At 42.6% G+C, this 17430-nt stretch overlaps 2 protein-coding genes across 5 annotated transcripts in view; both read right to left on the bottom strand.

Annotated features, from left to right (window-relative positions):
* Positions 1–17430, bottom strand: part of LOC130378403 (NLR family CARD domain-containing protein 3-like) — a 220460-nt gene that overhangs the window by 84189 nt on the left and 118841 nt on the right. The gene's annotated exons all lie outside the window — the stretch shown is intronic.
* Positions 13167–15953, bottom strand: LOC130378406 (uncharacterized). 4 transcript variants are annotated; one of them, XR_008894689.1, is made up of 5 exons: positions 15554–15953; positions 15029–15119; positions 14770–14861; positions 13351–14587; positions 13167–13272 (listed from the first exon to the last, which is right to left on the bottom strand). XR_008894689.1 is itself a non-coding variant. In XM_056585173.1 (4 exons), the coding sequence occupies exons 1-4, from the start codon at positions 15909–15911 to the stop codon at positions 13791–13793; spliced, it is 1338 nt and encodes a 445-aa protein (XP_056441148.1). In that variant the 5' UTR covers positions 15912–15953; the 3' UTR covers positions 13279–13790. The 4 variants fall into 4 exon arrangements, 3 of the variants coding, with proteins under 3 accessions (XP_056441148.1, XP_056441150.1, XP_056441151.1); XM_056585173.1 differs by lacking the exon at positions 13167–13272 and having other exon boundaries at positions 13279–14587; XM_056585175.1 differs by lacking the exon at positions 13167–13272 and having other exon boundaries at positions 13279–14587; positions 15037–15119.

The raw sequence follows: 17430 nt of genomic DNA, 5'->3' as shown, positions 1-17430 counted from the left end.
AAAAACGAATGTTTTCTCAGAATGGCCTCTGATATCACCTCCTGGTTCTGAAGTATGTTTGGGTGGTGTCCCCTAGTGACTGTATTTTTGGGTGGTGTCTCCTGGTGACTGTATGTTTGGGTGGTGTCTCCTAGTGACTGTATGTTTGGGTGGTGTCTCCTAGTGACTGTATGTTTGGATGGTGCTCCTAGTGACTGTATGTTTGGGTGGTGTCCCCTAGTGACTGTATGTTTGGGTGGTGTCTCCTAGTGACTGTATGTTTGGATGGTGCTCCTAGTGACTGTATGTTTGGGTGGTGTCCCCTAGTGACTGTATGTTTGGGTGGTGTCCCCTAGTGACTGTATGTTTGGGTGTTGTCCCCTAGTGACTGTATGTTTGGGTGGTGTCCCCTAGTGACTGTATGTTTGGGTGGTTTCTCCTAGTGACTGTATGTTTGGGTGGTGTCTCCTACTGACTGTATGTTTGGGTGGTGTCCCCTAGTGACTGTATGTTTGGGTGGTGTCTCCTATTGACTGTATGTTTTGGTGGTGTCTCCTAGTGACTGTATGTTTGGGTGGTGTCCCTAGTGACTGTATGTTTGGGTGGTGTCTCCTGGTGACTGTATGTTTGGGTGGTGTCTCCTGGTGACTGTATGTTTGGGTGGTGTCTCCTGGTTTATATTTGGGTGGTGTCTAGGGATGGGAATCGAGAACCGGTTCTTGTTCAGAACCGGTTCCGAGTCAACCGATTCCTTGGAATCGTTAGCAAGCCTGCTTAACGATTCCGCTTATCGGTTCCGGTCGCGGCAAATGCGTCGTGACGTCACACACACGCTGCTTTGATTTGGTTCAGAACGCAGCAAACATGTCGCCGCCGAGGAAGAATCGCATTGTGCGTTCACACCAAACGCGAAGGGGCGACAAGATCCCATACAAAGTGAACATAGAGACGCGTATAAGGGCGAGTTTTTCGCGGGAGAAAACCGGCGACAAGTTTTTGTCGTGATGACAGCCAATCAGTGTTCAACAGCGTGATAACTGAGTGACATGTGTAACGTAACAGCCAATCAGCGTTCAGCCGTCAAACTCAGTGCAGTGCAGTCCGGGTGAACCGCGGAATGGAGGAGAAAGTGAATGTTGCAGTTTGCGACTCCCGGAGCTCTATATATAATAGTATATAATATATTATATACTATATTATAATTGTATGTATAATATCACGGCCAACAGCTCTGTCGCCTCCGGATGGCCGTTTTGTTTCTTTTTGTATTAAAATGCAACAAAATAAGGAAATGCCTCATAAAACAGGCATAACTGGGAAATAATCAACATCATTAGAAATTGAAACATACTCAATAACATCTGTCTGAACAACACATTAAAGCCTTTGAACACAGCCATTATACGTATATCAGACTATACCACACATGAGGGGCAGATTCTCACTGTGTGTATTGCATATGTATTTTTTGCACTGGTTGCATGTATATTGTGTTTTTCTGTCCATCATGGGTCCACACACTTCACAGCGTTTATTTTTGGCTGACGGGCTGGTCCTACATCTGGCTACTTGCGGGTTGTTTCTGGGGCTGACTGCTTGCGGGTTGTTCCTGGGGCTGGCTGCTTGCGGGTTGGTCCTGGGGCTGGCTGCTTGCGGGATGGTCCTGGGGCTGGCTGCTTGCGGGTTGGTCCTTGGGCTGGCTGCTTGCGGGTTGTTCCTGGGGCTGGCTGCTTGCGGGTTGGTCCTGGGGCTGGCTGCTTGCGGGTTGGTCCTGGGGCTGGCTGCTCGCGGGTTGGTCCTGGGGCTGGCTGCTCGCGGGCTGGTACTGGGGCTCGCTACTCGCGGGTTGGTCCTGGGGTTGGCTGCTCGCGGGCTGGTCCTGGCTGCTCACGGGATGTTCCTGGGGCTGGCTGCTTGCGGGCTGGTCCTGGCTGCTCATGGGATGGTCCTGGGGCTTGCTGCTCGCAGGCTTGTCCTGGCTGCTGAAGGGCTAATCCTGATGCTCTTTTACGTTTCGGAGCTGGCTGATGCTCATCCTCCTCTTCAAACTCGGTGTCAGACTCTGAAATGTTATCCTCACTTTCCGAAACTATTTCCTCTGCATCACCATCAAAACCCTCTGTCTCTTCAAATATCAACTGTAGGGCAGTCTGAACAGAGAATCGCTTTGCCATCTTGATCAGTTGTGGTATGGAACCACGCTGACAGAGCTTTTTTATAGTGTCAGGTCCCCAAGCTTGATAGTATTGGGTGCTCCAATTTTGCAACCTTGTGCGGGATGCACAAGGTTGCAAACAGTGGGTGCACACTGTGGGTGCTCACACCAAGGGCCCATTCACCTGCTTTACTCTTTCCCCCTCTCTCTTTCCCCCTCTCTCTCTCTCACACACACACACACACACACACACACACACACACACACACACACACATACTCCCGCGCCATAACTTGAGAGACCATTAGTCAGGACTGTCATCTGCGGGGCCCACCCTTTCCAGGGCTCGTACAGCTCTGACAAAAATCACCAATGATCAGCAACAGTCATATATTACAAAAGTCTGTTTAAATAAGCAGAATTCCAAAAAAAAGTTTCATAGGAGTCAGGGTGGTCACCTTTGGGGACCACTCTCACGCTTTGTCACTTATTAGACCCATATTACACAATTCTCTTACAACGTCACTTTTGAGCCCCTGTGTTACACACCTCTCTAAATCTGTCACTTGTTGCGCCCATTTTACACACTTCTGTGTCACTCATTGGACCCATATTATTACACTCTAAATCTGTCACTTGTTGCCAGTGCTTTAAGTGGAAAAAAATAAGTGCCAGTACTCCCCTTTTCACCTGTTGGCATGTGTATTGGGCAGCCGATATTGTCAAATCATTAAGTATTACATTCTGAATTTCTACAGTGAATAAAAGATACTGAAAGATAATGCTGATTTTCACAACATTCATTTCTTCAAATATTCACAGTGGTGGAAGAAGTACTCAGAGCTTTTACTTCAGTAAAAGTAGTAATACCACTACTGTAGTAAAAGTCCTGCATTCAAAATGTAACTTAAGTAAAAGTATAAAACTATTAGCATCAAAATGTACTTAAAGTACAATCTAAACATCATTAGATTGTCATTGATTGATTAATTATCACGTTGCAGCTGATAAAAGGTGGGGCAAAATTGAATTATTTTATATACTTCTGTGTAGCTCAATCCAAAACAATACATGATATATATTATTTTTAAATTATAATTGAAATATTTTGTATTGAGAATCAGAATCTGTAAAGTAACTGGTAACTAAAGTTACTGAATAAATGTAGTTGAGTAAAAAGTACAATATTTCCTCTGAATAGTATAGCCTAGTATAAAATTAATTCACAAAAGTAAAATACATCAACATTTTACTTAAGTACAGTACTTACTAGAGTAAATTTACTTTGTTACTTTCCACCACTGAATATCCATATACTTGTAGAAAGAGCAACAGTGGATTTCAACAGAACTGTCAGGTTTTTAAAAAACACCGTACTTGATCCTTTCACCAACAGTCTGGTCATTCATCTTGAACGAGGTTATTGCTAACGTCGCAGCATTAGCAACAGGCGTTGCTATAGCAACAGGCTGTGTGCTAACATTAGCTTGTTGCTGCTGACCTGCATTTTCTGGCTCAGTAGTATTTGACTGTCTGAGAGTTCTGTCATCATGCCACTCTGTTCCGGTTCGCATTCTCTTTGTGCCTTTTAGGAGCCAGGCCAACTTTACTATTGTGTCTTTTGTTTATGCCTGTTTATCCAACACTGCTGTGGATCATGAGCAAATGTGACGTTCCACTTCCGTGACAACAAACTAGTGGGCGTCACATAATAGCCTACCGGCGAGAACATAGAGGCAAGCGTCACGTAGTGCGCCCTGGGTAATGTAGTTTAGCTGCCATGAATCACAGAGAGACAGCTTTGGAGAGGAAAGGAAAGGGTTCTGGGAGCTTGTGAGAAGTCCGAGAAAAGTCCCGGTATGCCATGGGGTAAAATCTAGAAGTAGGGGTACTGCGTACCGGCCCACTTAAAGCACTGCTTGTTGCACCCATTTTACACACTTCTCTGTGTCACTTATTGGACCCATATTGTTACACACCTCTCTAAATCCGTCACTTGTTGCGCCCATTTTACACACTTCTATGTGTCACTTATTGGACCCATATTGTTACACACCTCTCTAAATCTGTCACTTGTTGCGCCCATTTTACACACTTCTCTGTGTCACTTATTGGACCCATATTGTTACACACCTCTCTAAATCTGTCACTTGTTGCGCCCATTTTACACACTTCTCTGTGTCACTTATTGGACCCATATTGTTACACACCTCTCTAAATCTGTCACTTGTTGCGCCCATTTTACACACTTCTCTGTGTCACTTATTGGACCCATATTGTTACACACCTCTCTAAATCTGTCACTTGTTGCGCCCATTTTACACACTTCTATGTGTCACTTATTGGACCCATATTGTTACACACCTCTCTAAATCTGTCACTTGTTGCGCCCATTTTACACACTTCTATGTGTCACTTATTGGACCCGTATTATCACACTCTCTGAATCTGTCACTTGTTGCGCCCATTTTACACACTTCTGTGTGTCACTTATTGGACCCATATTATTAGCCACTTCTCACTTGTGGACACTATGTTATCAATGTCTCTAATTAATAATCATTAGATTTTTGGGCTATTGCAGCATAATATTTTAGAATTAAGTTTTCAGATAGTAGTGTAGGCTAATGCTCATTGAGGGTGGAAAAGGTGGCAAAAGTTAAATCACAACCTACTATTCATTTATGTGCACAATTTTGGAATGAAAATGATCAAAAAATGGTTACCTAAAAGGTGGTTAGTTTGTCTTTCTGTATTTGTGTGTGTCTGGCTTGGAAATGTAATCTCAATTTGGCAACCCTGACTACGGCACGTGCACATTGAGAACACATGCCGTGTTTACACTTCACAACAACAACAAACCAAGCTAACATAGCTGCATACTATGGCTGAAGTTAAAAATGAGTGAACAAACCACAAACTCTACCAGCCTCGGATTTAATAGCTCAATGTGGATCATTCTCACTCACATGGAGGTGGTTTGGCTTTGAAAACACTGATGTTGCTCAAAAGACGCCAATCTGCAAACTATGTCAGAAAGCGGTTGCCGTCAAAGACAGCTCGTCAACGAACTTGTTTCACCATCTGCAAATTAACCACAGCACAGAATATGAAGAATATGAAAAGCTTCGGCAGTCAGCGGTCGACCACGACCGGCCTGCAAGGTACCGACAAGAAAACACAGCGTCATTCGGCAAGGGAGTGCCTTACAACAAGAAGGGCAACAGATGGCAAGGAATAACAAAATCTGTCACCACTCTTTGTGCAGTATTTGACGCATAAAGGTTGGATTTGGAGACTTAGTTTTGTTCTTGCTTATGCTGCACAATTCACCTTCCAGCACAGCAGTCAAATGTGTATCCACATTCTAATGTTCATGCCTTGTAGTTCAAATATGATGAGTATTGTTTACATTAGGGGGAAGTGTCAGTTTAAAATGCTCTCATGATAGTTTGTTAGTGCAATATTTTATAGTGTAAATCCTATAAGCCACTTTGAAATGGTTTACGTATACTTGCACTGAATGATCTCAATACTTGCACTGGTGATTTCAGTGTTTTTGTATTGTACTTACTTGAATGACTCAGTTTTAAGTTAATAAATAAGACTTGTTTTTCTTGAACAAGCTGTTTTTGTCAATATTAGCATTAACATTTAATATACTATTAACAAGAGCGAGCTAGTACAATAGGCCTTTGATGCTTTTACAAACACATTTTTGAGGGATGCAAAATATCGTCAATTATCGTTATCGGCAAAATCCCAAAAAATATTGGGATATTGATTTTTGTCAATATCGCATACCCCTATCTGACACCCCATGCCGATGTGTGCCTTACACAGCACAGCGAAACGGGAGCACACAGGTGGCACACAGCGTGCACGGGAGAAGAGAGCCTCAGACTACAAACAAAAATGATAATTTCTGCATATTAATATTCATAGAAAATAGACAAAGCACTAAATCTTGTGAAAATCCAACACATTCTCACTCCGAGCGCGTCGATTTCTGACGAACGGTCAGTGACTTTTGCTTCAGTTTCTGACGCAAAAGGGTACCCTTGCGCTGCTTTTTTAGACGCATGGGGTTTTCAACTAGTTACAATGTAACCCTTTGACGGGGGACCCGATGGCTGCACATAGAGACGCTATGAGCATTCATATCCCATTGGCTAACGGAGGACCTTGCGCTTCTTTTTTCGACGCAGGGGGTTTTCCACTCATTGCAATGTAATCCCTCCACGGCAATATATGAAGCTATGAGCATTCATTCCATTGGCTAACGGAAGAGCCGATGGCTGCACATAGAGACGCTATGAGCATTCATCCAATTGGCTAACGGAGGACCTTGTGCTTCTTTTTTCGACGCAGGGGTTTTTCCACTCATTACAATGTAATCCCTCCACGGCAATATATGAAGCTATAAGCATTCATCCCATTGGCTAACGGAAGAGCCGATGGCTGCACAATAACGGCGATTTTACAGTGACATCTGTGACATTCCTCAACACAACTACACCAACGTGTCCTTGTTAACAACCCAGTCGCCAAGAAAAAACGTTCTTGGCGACGCGGAGGCGACGCGACGCGGAGGCGACGCGACGCGTCGGACGGTTCACGCCTCCACGTCGTCCATTAATTCCTGATAATGGACACCTCGTCGGGCATTATCCCTTACTTAATCTACTACTGAGTGTGTAGGGAGGTATTCTATTTTTTTCAACGGGGCTGAATCCAGTCACTTGACCGTCATGGTTGCTATGGTGGTTGCTATCGACGCCCCCTCTACTCGTGGCTCTAAAAACCACGCGGCAAAGGAGCTGCCGTCAATTGGGTTGTTTTTGTCGTAAACTAGGGTCCGATGGTTGAAAAATAGACAGATATTCCAAGGTATCCTTAAAAGGCAGCTTGGATGTGTTTATTTTCTGCAGTTTAGACTTCTTCTATAACTAATTTTTGAAAGCAAAACACCAAGCTCATTGATTTAACGAGGGAGGGTTATTTGAAGCAATTTATTCAATAAATATTTGTGAGAGGTCATTCCTTCTCCTGATTTTACTTCCTATTTATGTCTAGGGTAAACCCCTACTGTCCACAAGCATCCCCCCCCCTCCCCATATGGATTTGGAGAATTGTTGCCACGTCCCAGTGGTGGAGGTATCATATATATATGAAAGAGGGCATTCAATTATAGCCTACTACAATGATCAATTAGGAGGCCGAAGCCCTAAAGGAAGTGATGCAATAGGTGACTGAGTCGACAACATTTAAGTAAGCTGTATAGGGTCTCTTATATATCAAAGGGGGTCTCAAAGGACGCATACGCTTCAACCTGTGGCTCCAGCACTACAGGAAATTACTCAGCAAGTGCTCCATCTCGTTGCAACTCACCCAGCGGCTCGCTTGCAAGATTTTGGCCTGAAGTTCTTCCCAGACCTACACCCTAGCCATCCAACATGCATATCTGAGAATCAGGCCTCTCTTTAATAATGACAAAAAGTTATGAGAGAAACACACATTAACTTTTTGTTGTCTCATAAGCGGCGTGGTGCCGGCTCCTTTTGACCTTTTGACCCCCGACTTCAAAAACATGGCCACAGGCCAGCTGTGTCTACACACCTTTAGCCACAAATGTACACCTCCATCCCACAAAAAATGGGGACTAGAAACTAACCTCTGTCTTATGTACATTTACTGTACTGTTGGAGGTCACGCCCCTTTGCCGACCTTTTCGAGATAGCTAGGGATGCTAAAATGTTTCTACACATTTCCCGGGGCCCCGTGAACGACATATCCGAGATTTGGAGTTCTAGCCCTTAGAGAAAAAGTCTGTAGTCTATTTTATTGTAGTGGGTATACTGTGATTCCCTCCCAGCCTCCTACAAACCCGTCCCACCGGTACGTGTACATGTGTGGCGCTTATGGGGTGTCGCACCACACTCACCAACGCAAGGGTCTACAACCCGCTGATTTAAGAGTATAACGATTATCAACAATCATGGAAAGCTGAGTAGGTTTATCAGTTTTAATAACAGTATGAACAAATAGAACACAAAAATGAAAAGTTGTCCTTTGTATGTCTATAGTAGCAATAGCACATGCTAAACAAGGACAAAATCTACTCAAAATAATTTAATGAACTGTTTACAACCATGGCTAACCAGTGCATGAGAAGGAGATGACAGGAGACTAATGTTTCACTCTTTCAATTGCTCTAATTTGAGCTCTTACTGTTGTTATCTAACATACCATACAGTAATTGAATTGTGTAAAAGTGTGAAATTACTGCACCTTAAAAATGACCACGAATTAGCTATACTCTCATTTGCATAGTGATTAACATTATGAATTTCAATTGTGTATACCAACTGTATGTTGGCTGACATTTACCTAACTTTTTTTCCCTCCACTCTAACCAAGGATGCCTGTTTTTAAATTCCCTAGCCTGACACCCAGTCTGAATGGCTGGCCAGGGGGTTCTCATCTAAAAGTAACAAGGAGATATAAAGTGGGATTAAAACATTGTCTTCTGTTGACTACTTATTATGTGGTTTACACATTAATATGGGAGGACTGGACACACACACACGCACGCGCGCACGCACGCATGCACACACACACGCGCGAGAAGCAGGGGCAGCTTCGCGCTTCGTAACAGAGACAGGGCAGAGCGCGAGCGCGCAGGGGGAATTTTATGAATGGTGAATGTAGGAGATAACTTCACCTGCTTAAAGTATTTTATTGCAGTTATACCCAACCGGTATTTGCGAAAAATAAACACAAAAGTGAAAGATCTGTCACAAGACGATTGATACGTATCCGTGCACATTTTTAAGTGGGTATACGCAAATCCTGGTGCGTTCCTAGTGGGTATACGGCGTATACCTGCGTATCACGTAGACTACACCACTGTGTGTACGTATGTATACATTTGTGTGGGTACGTATGTTTGCTATGTATGTGGACGTATTTTTACGTATATGTATCAGTAAGTATACGTATGTATACTATGAATACGTATGTGTACATATGTTTGGCTTTGTTTAGCTATGTGTACGTATACGTATGTAAGTGTACATATGAATAAATATGTATGTGTACGTTTGTATTAGGATACGTATCCGTATGTATACTATGCATGTATTCGTATGTATACTTTGTACGTGTGCATTTGTATGTATGAACGTGTATGAATGAGTACATTTTTATGTACAATTAATATCTTGAAAATTAAGAAGTATTGGTTAGATATTTCTTATGAGCGATCAGCTCATCATGCTTTTGATGTATAATGTGTATATAGTTTAAATATTTAGGGAGAAAATGCAGTTTATACATTTTCCTTGCTTTCAATTGTTTTGATTGGGACAGCCACTCACACACATGTGATTTTTAAGTAACTTTAATCCTTGTTTTATTTTTTTACTTCATGTACTATTGCTTGGAAAAGCTATAGCACACAATTCCACTATAGTACCTGTCATCCGATTTTTTTTTGCCTTTCTATGTTAATGTTTGAAGAGTTATAGAGCGATAGCGACCAAAAAAAGTGTCTGAGAGAATAATAAGTATATGCAAGAGAATAGTACTGGCCCTGCTTGCAGCAGAAAGAGGTAAGAGGACGAACAAGGTGTCCTTCAACATCTACGCTTCCAGGAGATTGCAACGGTGCCACACATGAGCATATTCGAACATGTTTAATGGTAGTAATTAGCTGTCGAAATTGGATGCCTTAATCAATACTGAGCAGCTATTGATTTGCTTCCCGATAAAGATTTGTCACAAATGACATGTTATTTAGCATCTACACGTTGAGCTGAGTCCAATGACACCAATAACGACACTCTAGCTAATGGTAACATGTATTTTACATGGTACACCTAGGTCTAGGACATGATCTCGGTGTAGCAAGAGGCCGAGCTTGATCTCATTGGACTCAGCTTAACGTGTAGATGCTAATTAACATGTAATTTGTCAAAAATCTCCATCGGGAAGCAAATCTATAGCTGGTCATTATTGATAAAGGCCTCCAAAATCGACAGCTAATTACTACCCCGAAACATATTCAAATATGATCATGTGTGGCACTGTTGCAATCGTCTCGAAACGTAGATGTCAAAGGACACCTTGTTTGCTCTGTTGCACCACCGGGAAGATATTTTCATACTTCTAATGGATTGATTCATATTTTAAGGTTCTCGGAGTGAGACTTTAAGTGGCTGCAGCAGAAGTGTTGAGACGAAAGATGATATCAAGAGATTTATAGAATATTCCCATTCACATTATGATTCTTCGTCGTAACATCCGACCAAACATCCTTTACATTCACAGAGCGAAGATTATGAAAGTCCAGGCTCAGCAAGTGCTCCATCTCGTTGCACCTGCACCCAGCGGCTCGCTTGCAAGATTTTGGCCTGAAGTTCTTCCCAGACCTACACCCTAGCCATCCAACATGCATATCTGAGCATCAGGCCTCTCTTTAATAATGACAAAAAGTTATGAGAGAAACACACATTAACTTTTTGTTATCTCATAAGCGGCGTGGTGCCGGCTCCTTTTGACCTTTTGACCCCCGACTTCAAAAACGTGGCCACAGGCCAGCTGTGTCTACACACCTTTAGCCACAAATGTACACCTCCATCCCACAAAAAATAGGGACTAGAAACTAACCTCTGTCTTATGTACATTTACTGTACTGTTGGAGGTCACGCAATGTGGTGGAAAAACAGTTTTTGAGATAGGAAGGTCCTACCGCCCTGTTTTTCCACCACATTCTGAACCATTAGGTCTTGCAGGCTACACTTCTGAGGGGCTTTGTCCAAATGACACTCCATTTGGGAAAACTTTTTTTCTCTAAGGGCTAGAACTCCAAATCTCGGATATGTCGTTCACGGGGCCCCGGGAAATGTGTGTAAACATTTTAGCATCCCTAGCTATCTCGAAAAGGTCGGCAAAGGGGCGTGACCTCCAACAGTACAGTAAATGTACATAAGACAGAGGTTAGTTTCTAGTCCCCATTTTTTGTGGGATGGAGGTGTACATTTGTGGCTAAAGGTGTGTAGACACAGCTGACCTGTGGCCACGTTTTCGAAGTCGGGGGTCAAAAGGTCAAAAGGAGCCGGCACCACGCCGCTTATGAGATAACAAAAAGTTAATGTGTGTTTCTCTCATAACTTTTTGTCATTATTAAAGAGAGGCCTGATTCTCAGATATGCATGTTGGATGGCTAGGGTGTAGGACTGTGAAGAACTTCAGGCCAAAATCTTGCAAGCGAGCCGCTGGGTGAGTTGCAACGAGATGGAGCACTTGCTGAGTCATTTCCTGTAGTGCTGGAGCCACAGGTTGAAGCGTATGCGTCCTTTGAGACCCTCTTTGATATATAAGAGACCCTATACATATACAGCTTACTTAAATGTTGTCGACTCAGTCACCTATTGCATCACTTCCTTTAAGGCTTCGGCCTCCTAATTGATCATTGTAGGCTATAATTGAATGCCCTCTTTCATATATATATATGATACCTCCACCACTGGGACGTGGCAACAATTCTCCAAATCCATATGGGGAGGGGGGGGATGCTTGTGGACAGTAGGGGTTTACCCTAGACATAAATAGGAAGTAAAATCAGGAGAAGGAATGACCTCTCACAAATATTTATTGAATAAATTGTTTCAAATAACCCTCCCTCGTTAAATCAATGAGCTTGGTGTTTTGCTTTCAAAAATTAGTTATAGAAAAAGTCTAAACTGCAGAAAATAAACACATCCAAGCTGCCTTTTAAGGATACCTTGGAATATCTGTCTATTTTTCAACCATCGGACCCTAGTTTACGACAAAAACAACCCAATTGACGGCAGCTCCTTTGCCGCGTGAGCCACGAGTATTAGAGGGGGCGGTCGATAGCAACCACCATAGCAACCATGACGGTCAAGTGACTGGATTCAGCCCCGTTGAAAAAAATAGAATAGCCTACCTCCCTACACACTCAGTAGTAGATTAATGATATTTAAATTATTATGACCATGAAGTCTTTATTTGCATGGGTTTACATTTCGTTGTGTAGCATGGAAAAATCGGAGAAACACTCCCATTCAGAATGCATTGGTTTACACTTCGTTCTTTGGAGCACGGTTATTTTTATTTATTTATTTATTTTCCGTTTTTGAGGAGTTGAGGATTTTTCTGCAGTAATCCAAAATCCATTGGAAAACCCGTTGGCTTTTTGTCAAGGGAACCGAGGGCGACGCTCACTTCCGGGTTTGCCAACATACGTCATCCCTCTCTACCACTCTATACTGTAAAAACACATGTTCAAGATGAATGATAATGCATTAATTTATTCTTTATTCTGCCATAGTAACACGGTAAATAAATGGCAAAAATAGGCTGAGAACGAATTCGTATTTACGATATTGTAGCGACCCTGGGACAGTTAAATAGTTTGTGTGTTATGTGTTGCATTGTATTTCGTTGTCCGTTATGCCAGTTGTTCTGTGTGCATGTATTGTAATGTTCTTCTTGTCAATCAGTGTGGGGGCGAATCATTAGGTCAGCTGGGGGAGGGCCTTGGAAGAACACGAGGGTGGGGGCCTGCACATGAGTGAGACCGTGTTGGGGGTTGCCGGGGTAACCGGGGTTTGTTTTGGGTGGGATTTCTGCCGTTGGTTACGGGTTTCAGTGACCTGGTTTTGGTTCATTAAAAGTTCCTTCAATTACTAATGACTCGACATCGTTATGTCACCGGCGAGGTCATTACAATATGTTCAATAAAACGTAATCACGGACAAAATACGTTTTTTAGACAAACGTAATTGAGAATGCCAAATAGTTCTCTGGGAACGTAATTTTGATGAGAAAGGGTTGCTCTGTCAGTTGTCAAAAAAAGCGCACGGACGTGGCCTCAGCGTCAGAAACTGAAGCCACTCCGAGCGCGTCGATTTCTGACGAACGGTCAGTGACTTTTGCGTCAGTTTCTGACGCAAAAGGGTACCCTTGCGCTGCTTTTTTCGACGCATGGGGTTTTCAGCAGCCATCGGGTCCCCCGTCAAAGGGTTACATTGTAACTAGTTGAAAACCCCATGCGTCTAAAAAGGCAGCGCAAGGGTACCCTTTTGCGTCAGAAACTGAAGCAAAAGTCACTGACCGTTCGTCAGAAATCGACGCGCTCGGAGTGAGAATGTGTTGGTCTGCAAGCAGCGGCTCAGATCAGACGTGACCCCATGTGGGGGACCCTAACTTCTCCTACGCTGTCATTGGCTGAAGAAGTCACCAAACATGCACTCAGAGTTACCACCACATGAGTAGAAGCCATACTGTATGGTAGAAGCCCATAGGTGATGATTAAGCAGGATTTCGTTTGTATGAGTCTATATTTTGTTTTATTTTGAAATTCCTCCAGACAAACGTTAACTGCAACAAAAACATTTTACAAAATAAAATTTGGTTATTCTATATATTATAATATTTTTTTAATTGTGACAGCTTGTTAGCTAGGTCTTGACAGAGATGGCTCAGACTAATTACATCTCAACAGCCTCAGCAGCTCAGACTTCACCGATTACCTGAACAAACTGGTCCTCAGCACTGGTGAGAAATTACCAGACCCATATAGTATTCCGAGTGAGGAATGGATTGCAGATATGTCCAAATGGCCAGCTCATGGCCCGACATATACAGTTATCTGATTGAGAAGCCTAGTGTGTACACTAAGGACAGTTTGCGTGCATATAAATACTGGATGCTGGACAACAGCATTTAAGAAAAAAGTTATTACCTTGTCAGAGGCACGACCTCCCCACCCACTAGACAAAAAAGATATAGCTCCTGCTGGTGTGATTCCTATTAGATATTTCATTGTGTTTTGGTGCTTATAATTTGACCAGGTTTCAGCCCTTGCTTTAAGATTGTGTGTTCTTTCTATAAAGATTTCAGTACAGTCTATAATACATCGACAATTCCTAAATTTGGGTTTAAAACACTTTGGCATGTTTGCTCTCACTGCATCCTTACTAGGCCACATTATCAAAGGTTTCACTATTGAGGACAACATGGGTATCCAGTCTCTTAGTATTTTTGATACAGTTGAGAATGGAAGCCCAAATCTGTAGGCAAGGTCTCTGTTGGTGAGTCCAAGTCTTACTTTCATTAGAACCAAAAGGAGGTGGTTCTCCCAACTTAACCCACCCTTAAGCACAAGTGTGCTTCTTTTTACAATATCCAGCAGCCACATAACCATTTGTAATGATTGTAAACCAGTAAAAAAAATTATTTTAGCATTTGTGTCTTTTATGGAATCAAACCCAAACTTGGACTGCTTCAGTTGCTCCTTCAGATGTTTATTTTCTTCCTGTGTGGCATACAGTTCTCTTTTCAGAGCTTCATAATCATCACGGAGCTGGTTGTACTGCAGGTTGAGTTGGTGCATCTCTTTTCTGGACACAAACTTACATTCATCTACAACACAAAAAGGAGATAAATTAACTCATGTGCAACACATCAGCTTTCATACACAGACACACACACACACACACACACACACAACACACAGACTATCTGTCTGGTTCTCTGTCACTCTACTCACCTGACCACCAACCAACCAACACAAACACACACTTAATAGTATGACTTGTGCATACCTTCAGAATAATCTACAGTATCTGCTTCAGGCTGGCTTGTGGGGCAGGTAGCAGGGGCCTTATCTTCATCTCTTATTCTCTTTCTTTCATATCTAGGACAAACAGAGTAGAGTTAAGTTAAAAACCCAAAATAATCAACACATTAAGAGATAATAAAATAACATAATAAAGAAAGACACACAAGAATATCTTATTTGCTCAGATAATTAACAAGCTACCAAGAAATTAGAAAATTTCAAATACATGACATGACACTGACCTTGCCACCTTTCCCGAGATGTCTCTGTTGCTGCTGTGTGAAAAAACGGATGGAACAAAATCTGGACTATCACAATCCATGGACGGTGACCCTGAGAAAAAGAATGAGATTAGCTATGCTTATTGTTTATTTTCACATTTTTTAACCTATTTGCTAATTTACGAGCTCAGTCATAATGAGCACCAATAGCACAAGCATTTAAGTTACGGGTTCAGAGTTAAAGAAAATCGTACACTGTAACATTAGCTGTGTGAACTGTGAAGACACTTTCTTGTATGACTTTCAGCCTGAACCAAGAAACCTACACCAGCCATGCAGCTAATGTTGGTACTTACAGTAACAACAAAAGCTAAACTTATAGGTTACGACCGCGAGCCAACGTTAAACTTTACAAACTCAGTAGAAGACAGACAAATTTGTTGGCCAGTTAGTCAGTAAATCACACTAATATATCCTCATTAAGTATGGTAAAATCACACGCAGTCCTACTCATTATCCAGCTCATGTTGGAAAAGACAAACATACCAGAAACGAAGTGGGCGCTGCACAGACTCTCGCCGCCTTTAGGACCTTCGGGACCCCAATCCGCCCTTTTAATGGCCTGGAGCCACAATCTTCTTCTTCTCTTGGCAAAAGGATGAGATCCTCTCGGGATATTAAACAGTTTCCTTCCATCCTTTTGCCGATTCGTGCAGTTTACAGCACAACAGCTCCTTGTCATTTTCGTTCTCCGCTGACTCCGCTGGTAAACAAATGACAAATGCTGCTTTCGGCCCCCTGGCTGCGCGCGCACATCTGCGATGACGTTGCACAGAAACCCGCCTTGCTGCAGTAGAAGAACGATTCGCATTGGCTGGATGGGCGGAGGGGCGGGGCTAATCATACACACTTCCTGAAGTGTGTATCAAAGTGTACTGGCAAAGTCTTGTCGCTATGGGAGCAAATCCTACACACAAATACACACCCATCTCCCAAATCGTGACTTATGGAACCCTCTCTGAGACTTAGCTGTAGCATTCTGGAGGTGTTCTTGAGTTGATTTAAATGAAAAAACTTGTGGGACCCGAATTTTGGGCCCCACAAGTGAAGTGGTCCCCACGAGATTGGTGGGCTAACTCCTTTTTGGCCCCACAGGTGATGGTATGGGAGAGCACACACACACACACACACACACACACACACACACACACACACACACACACACACACACACACACACACACACACACACAGAGAGGAAGAAGGGAAAATTAGGGTGCACAGAACCTATGATTTCCACACTTAAACAGCTCCGGGTCCACTGGACCCGAACACCCTGTGTGTAATATAAATGTGATGGGGGGGTATAGAGGGGGGGGTCATTGAAAATGTTTTCTGATTCATGTTCCTCACAGAAAATTAGCCAAAGCCAATGAATCTTAGTTCAAAAAAATAATTATTTGTATCACTTTTATAAAGCTAAAAACTGAAAACGGGTCCCACAGACCCGAACACCTTATAAGGGTTAACCTGAATGGTCAGCAAATAGACAACAAATGGTCAGCAAAGATAGCCCAAAGATAGCCCTGCTCCTTTTAGGGGGGCTCCATCTGTTCTAAACCCAGACACCTAGGCACCGTGTGTTTTCCACTATTAGATATAAAATACCTCATAATAATCACAGTTTACCATAGAATATAATCAGTAATTTCTACCACATAATATGATCACATTTTTTGGTCTTTGTTAGAACGCTAGCAGCAGCATTCTGAACAAGTTGAAGCTTCCTCAGAGTTTGTTTTTGGAGACCTGTAAGGAGACCATTGCAGTCATCAAGCTTACTAGTGATAAAGGCATGTACAAGTTTTTGTAAGTCTTCGGTGGACATGAGGCCTCTAAGTCTTGCTACATTTTTAAGGTGATAATATGCCGATTTTGTAACTGATTTGATGTGACTGTCAAAATGTAAATCTGAATCCATGTTAACCCCTAGATTTCTGGCTTTGATTGAGGTTTTCAGGGACAGAGAGTGAAGGTGTTGGGTTACTTTAAGCCTTTCCGTTTTAGAACCAAATACAATTATCTCTGTTTTGTCCTCATTTAGTTGAAGGACATTTCGGCACATCCAGTCTTTCACTTGCTCAATGCACTGGCACAGCAGATCTATGGGCCGATAGTCATTTGGTGATAGCGATACATAGATATGCGTGTCATCAGCATAGCAATGATGGTCAATATTGTTATTTTGCATGATTTGCCCTAGTGGGATCATGTAGATGTTGAATAAAGAGGGTCCTAAGATCGAACCTTGTGGGACTCAACATGTCACGTTGGTTGATTCTGATACAAAGTCGCCAATGGAAACAAATTAGTTCCTATTTTGTAGGTAGGACCTGAACCAATTTAAGATGGTGCTTGAAAGCC

This window comes from Gadus chalcogrammus, unplaced genomic scaffold (genome assembly GCF_026213295.1).
Source record: "Gadus chalcogrammus isolate NIFS_2021 unplaced genomic scaffold, NIFS_Gcha_1.0 GACHA075, whole genome shotgun sequence".
Classification (NCBI taxonomy): domain Eukaryota; kingdom Metazoa; phylum Chordata; class Actinopteri; order Gadiformes; family Gadidae; genus Gadus; species Gadus chalcogrammus.
Note: the sequence above shows the minus strand (reverse complement) of the source record. Positions and strands in the feature narration are given on the sequence as shown.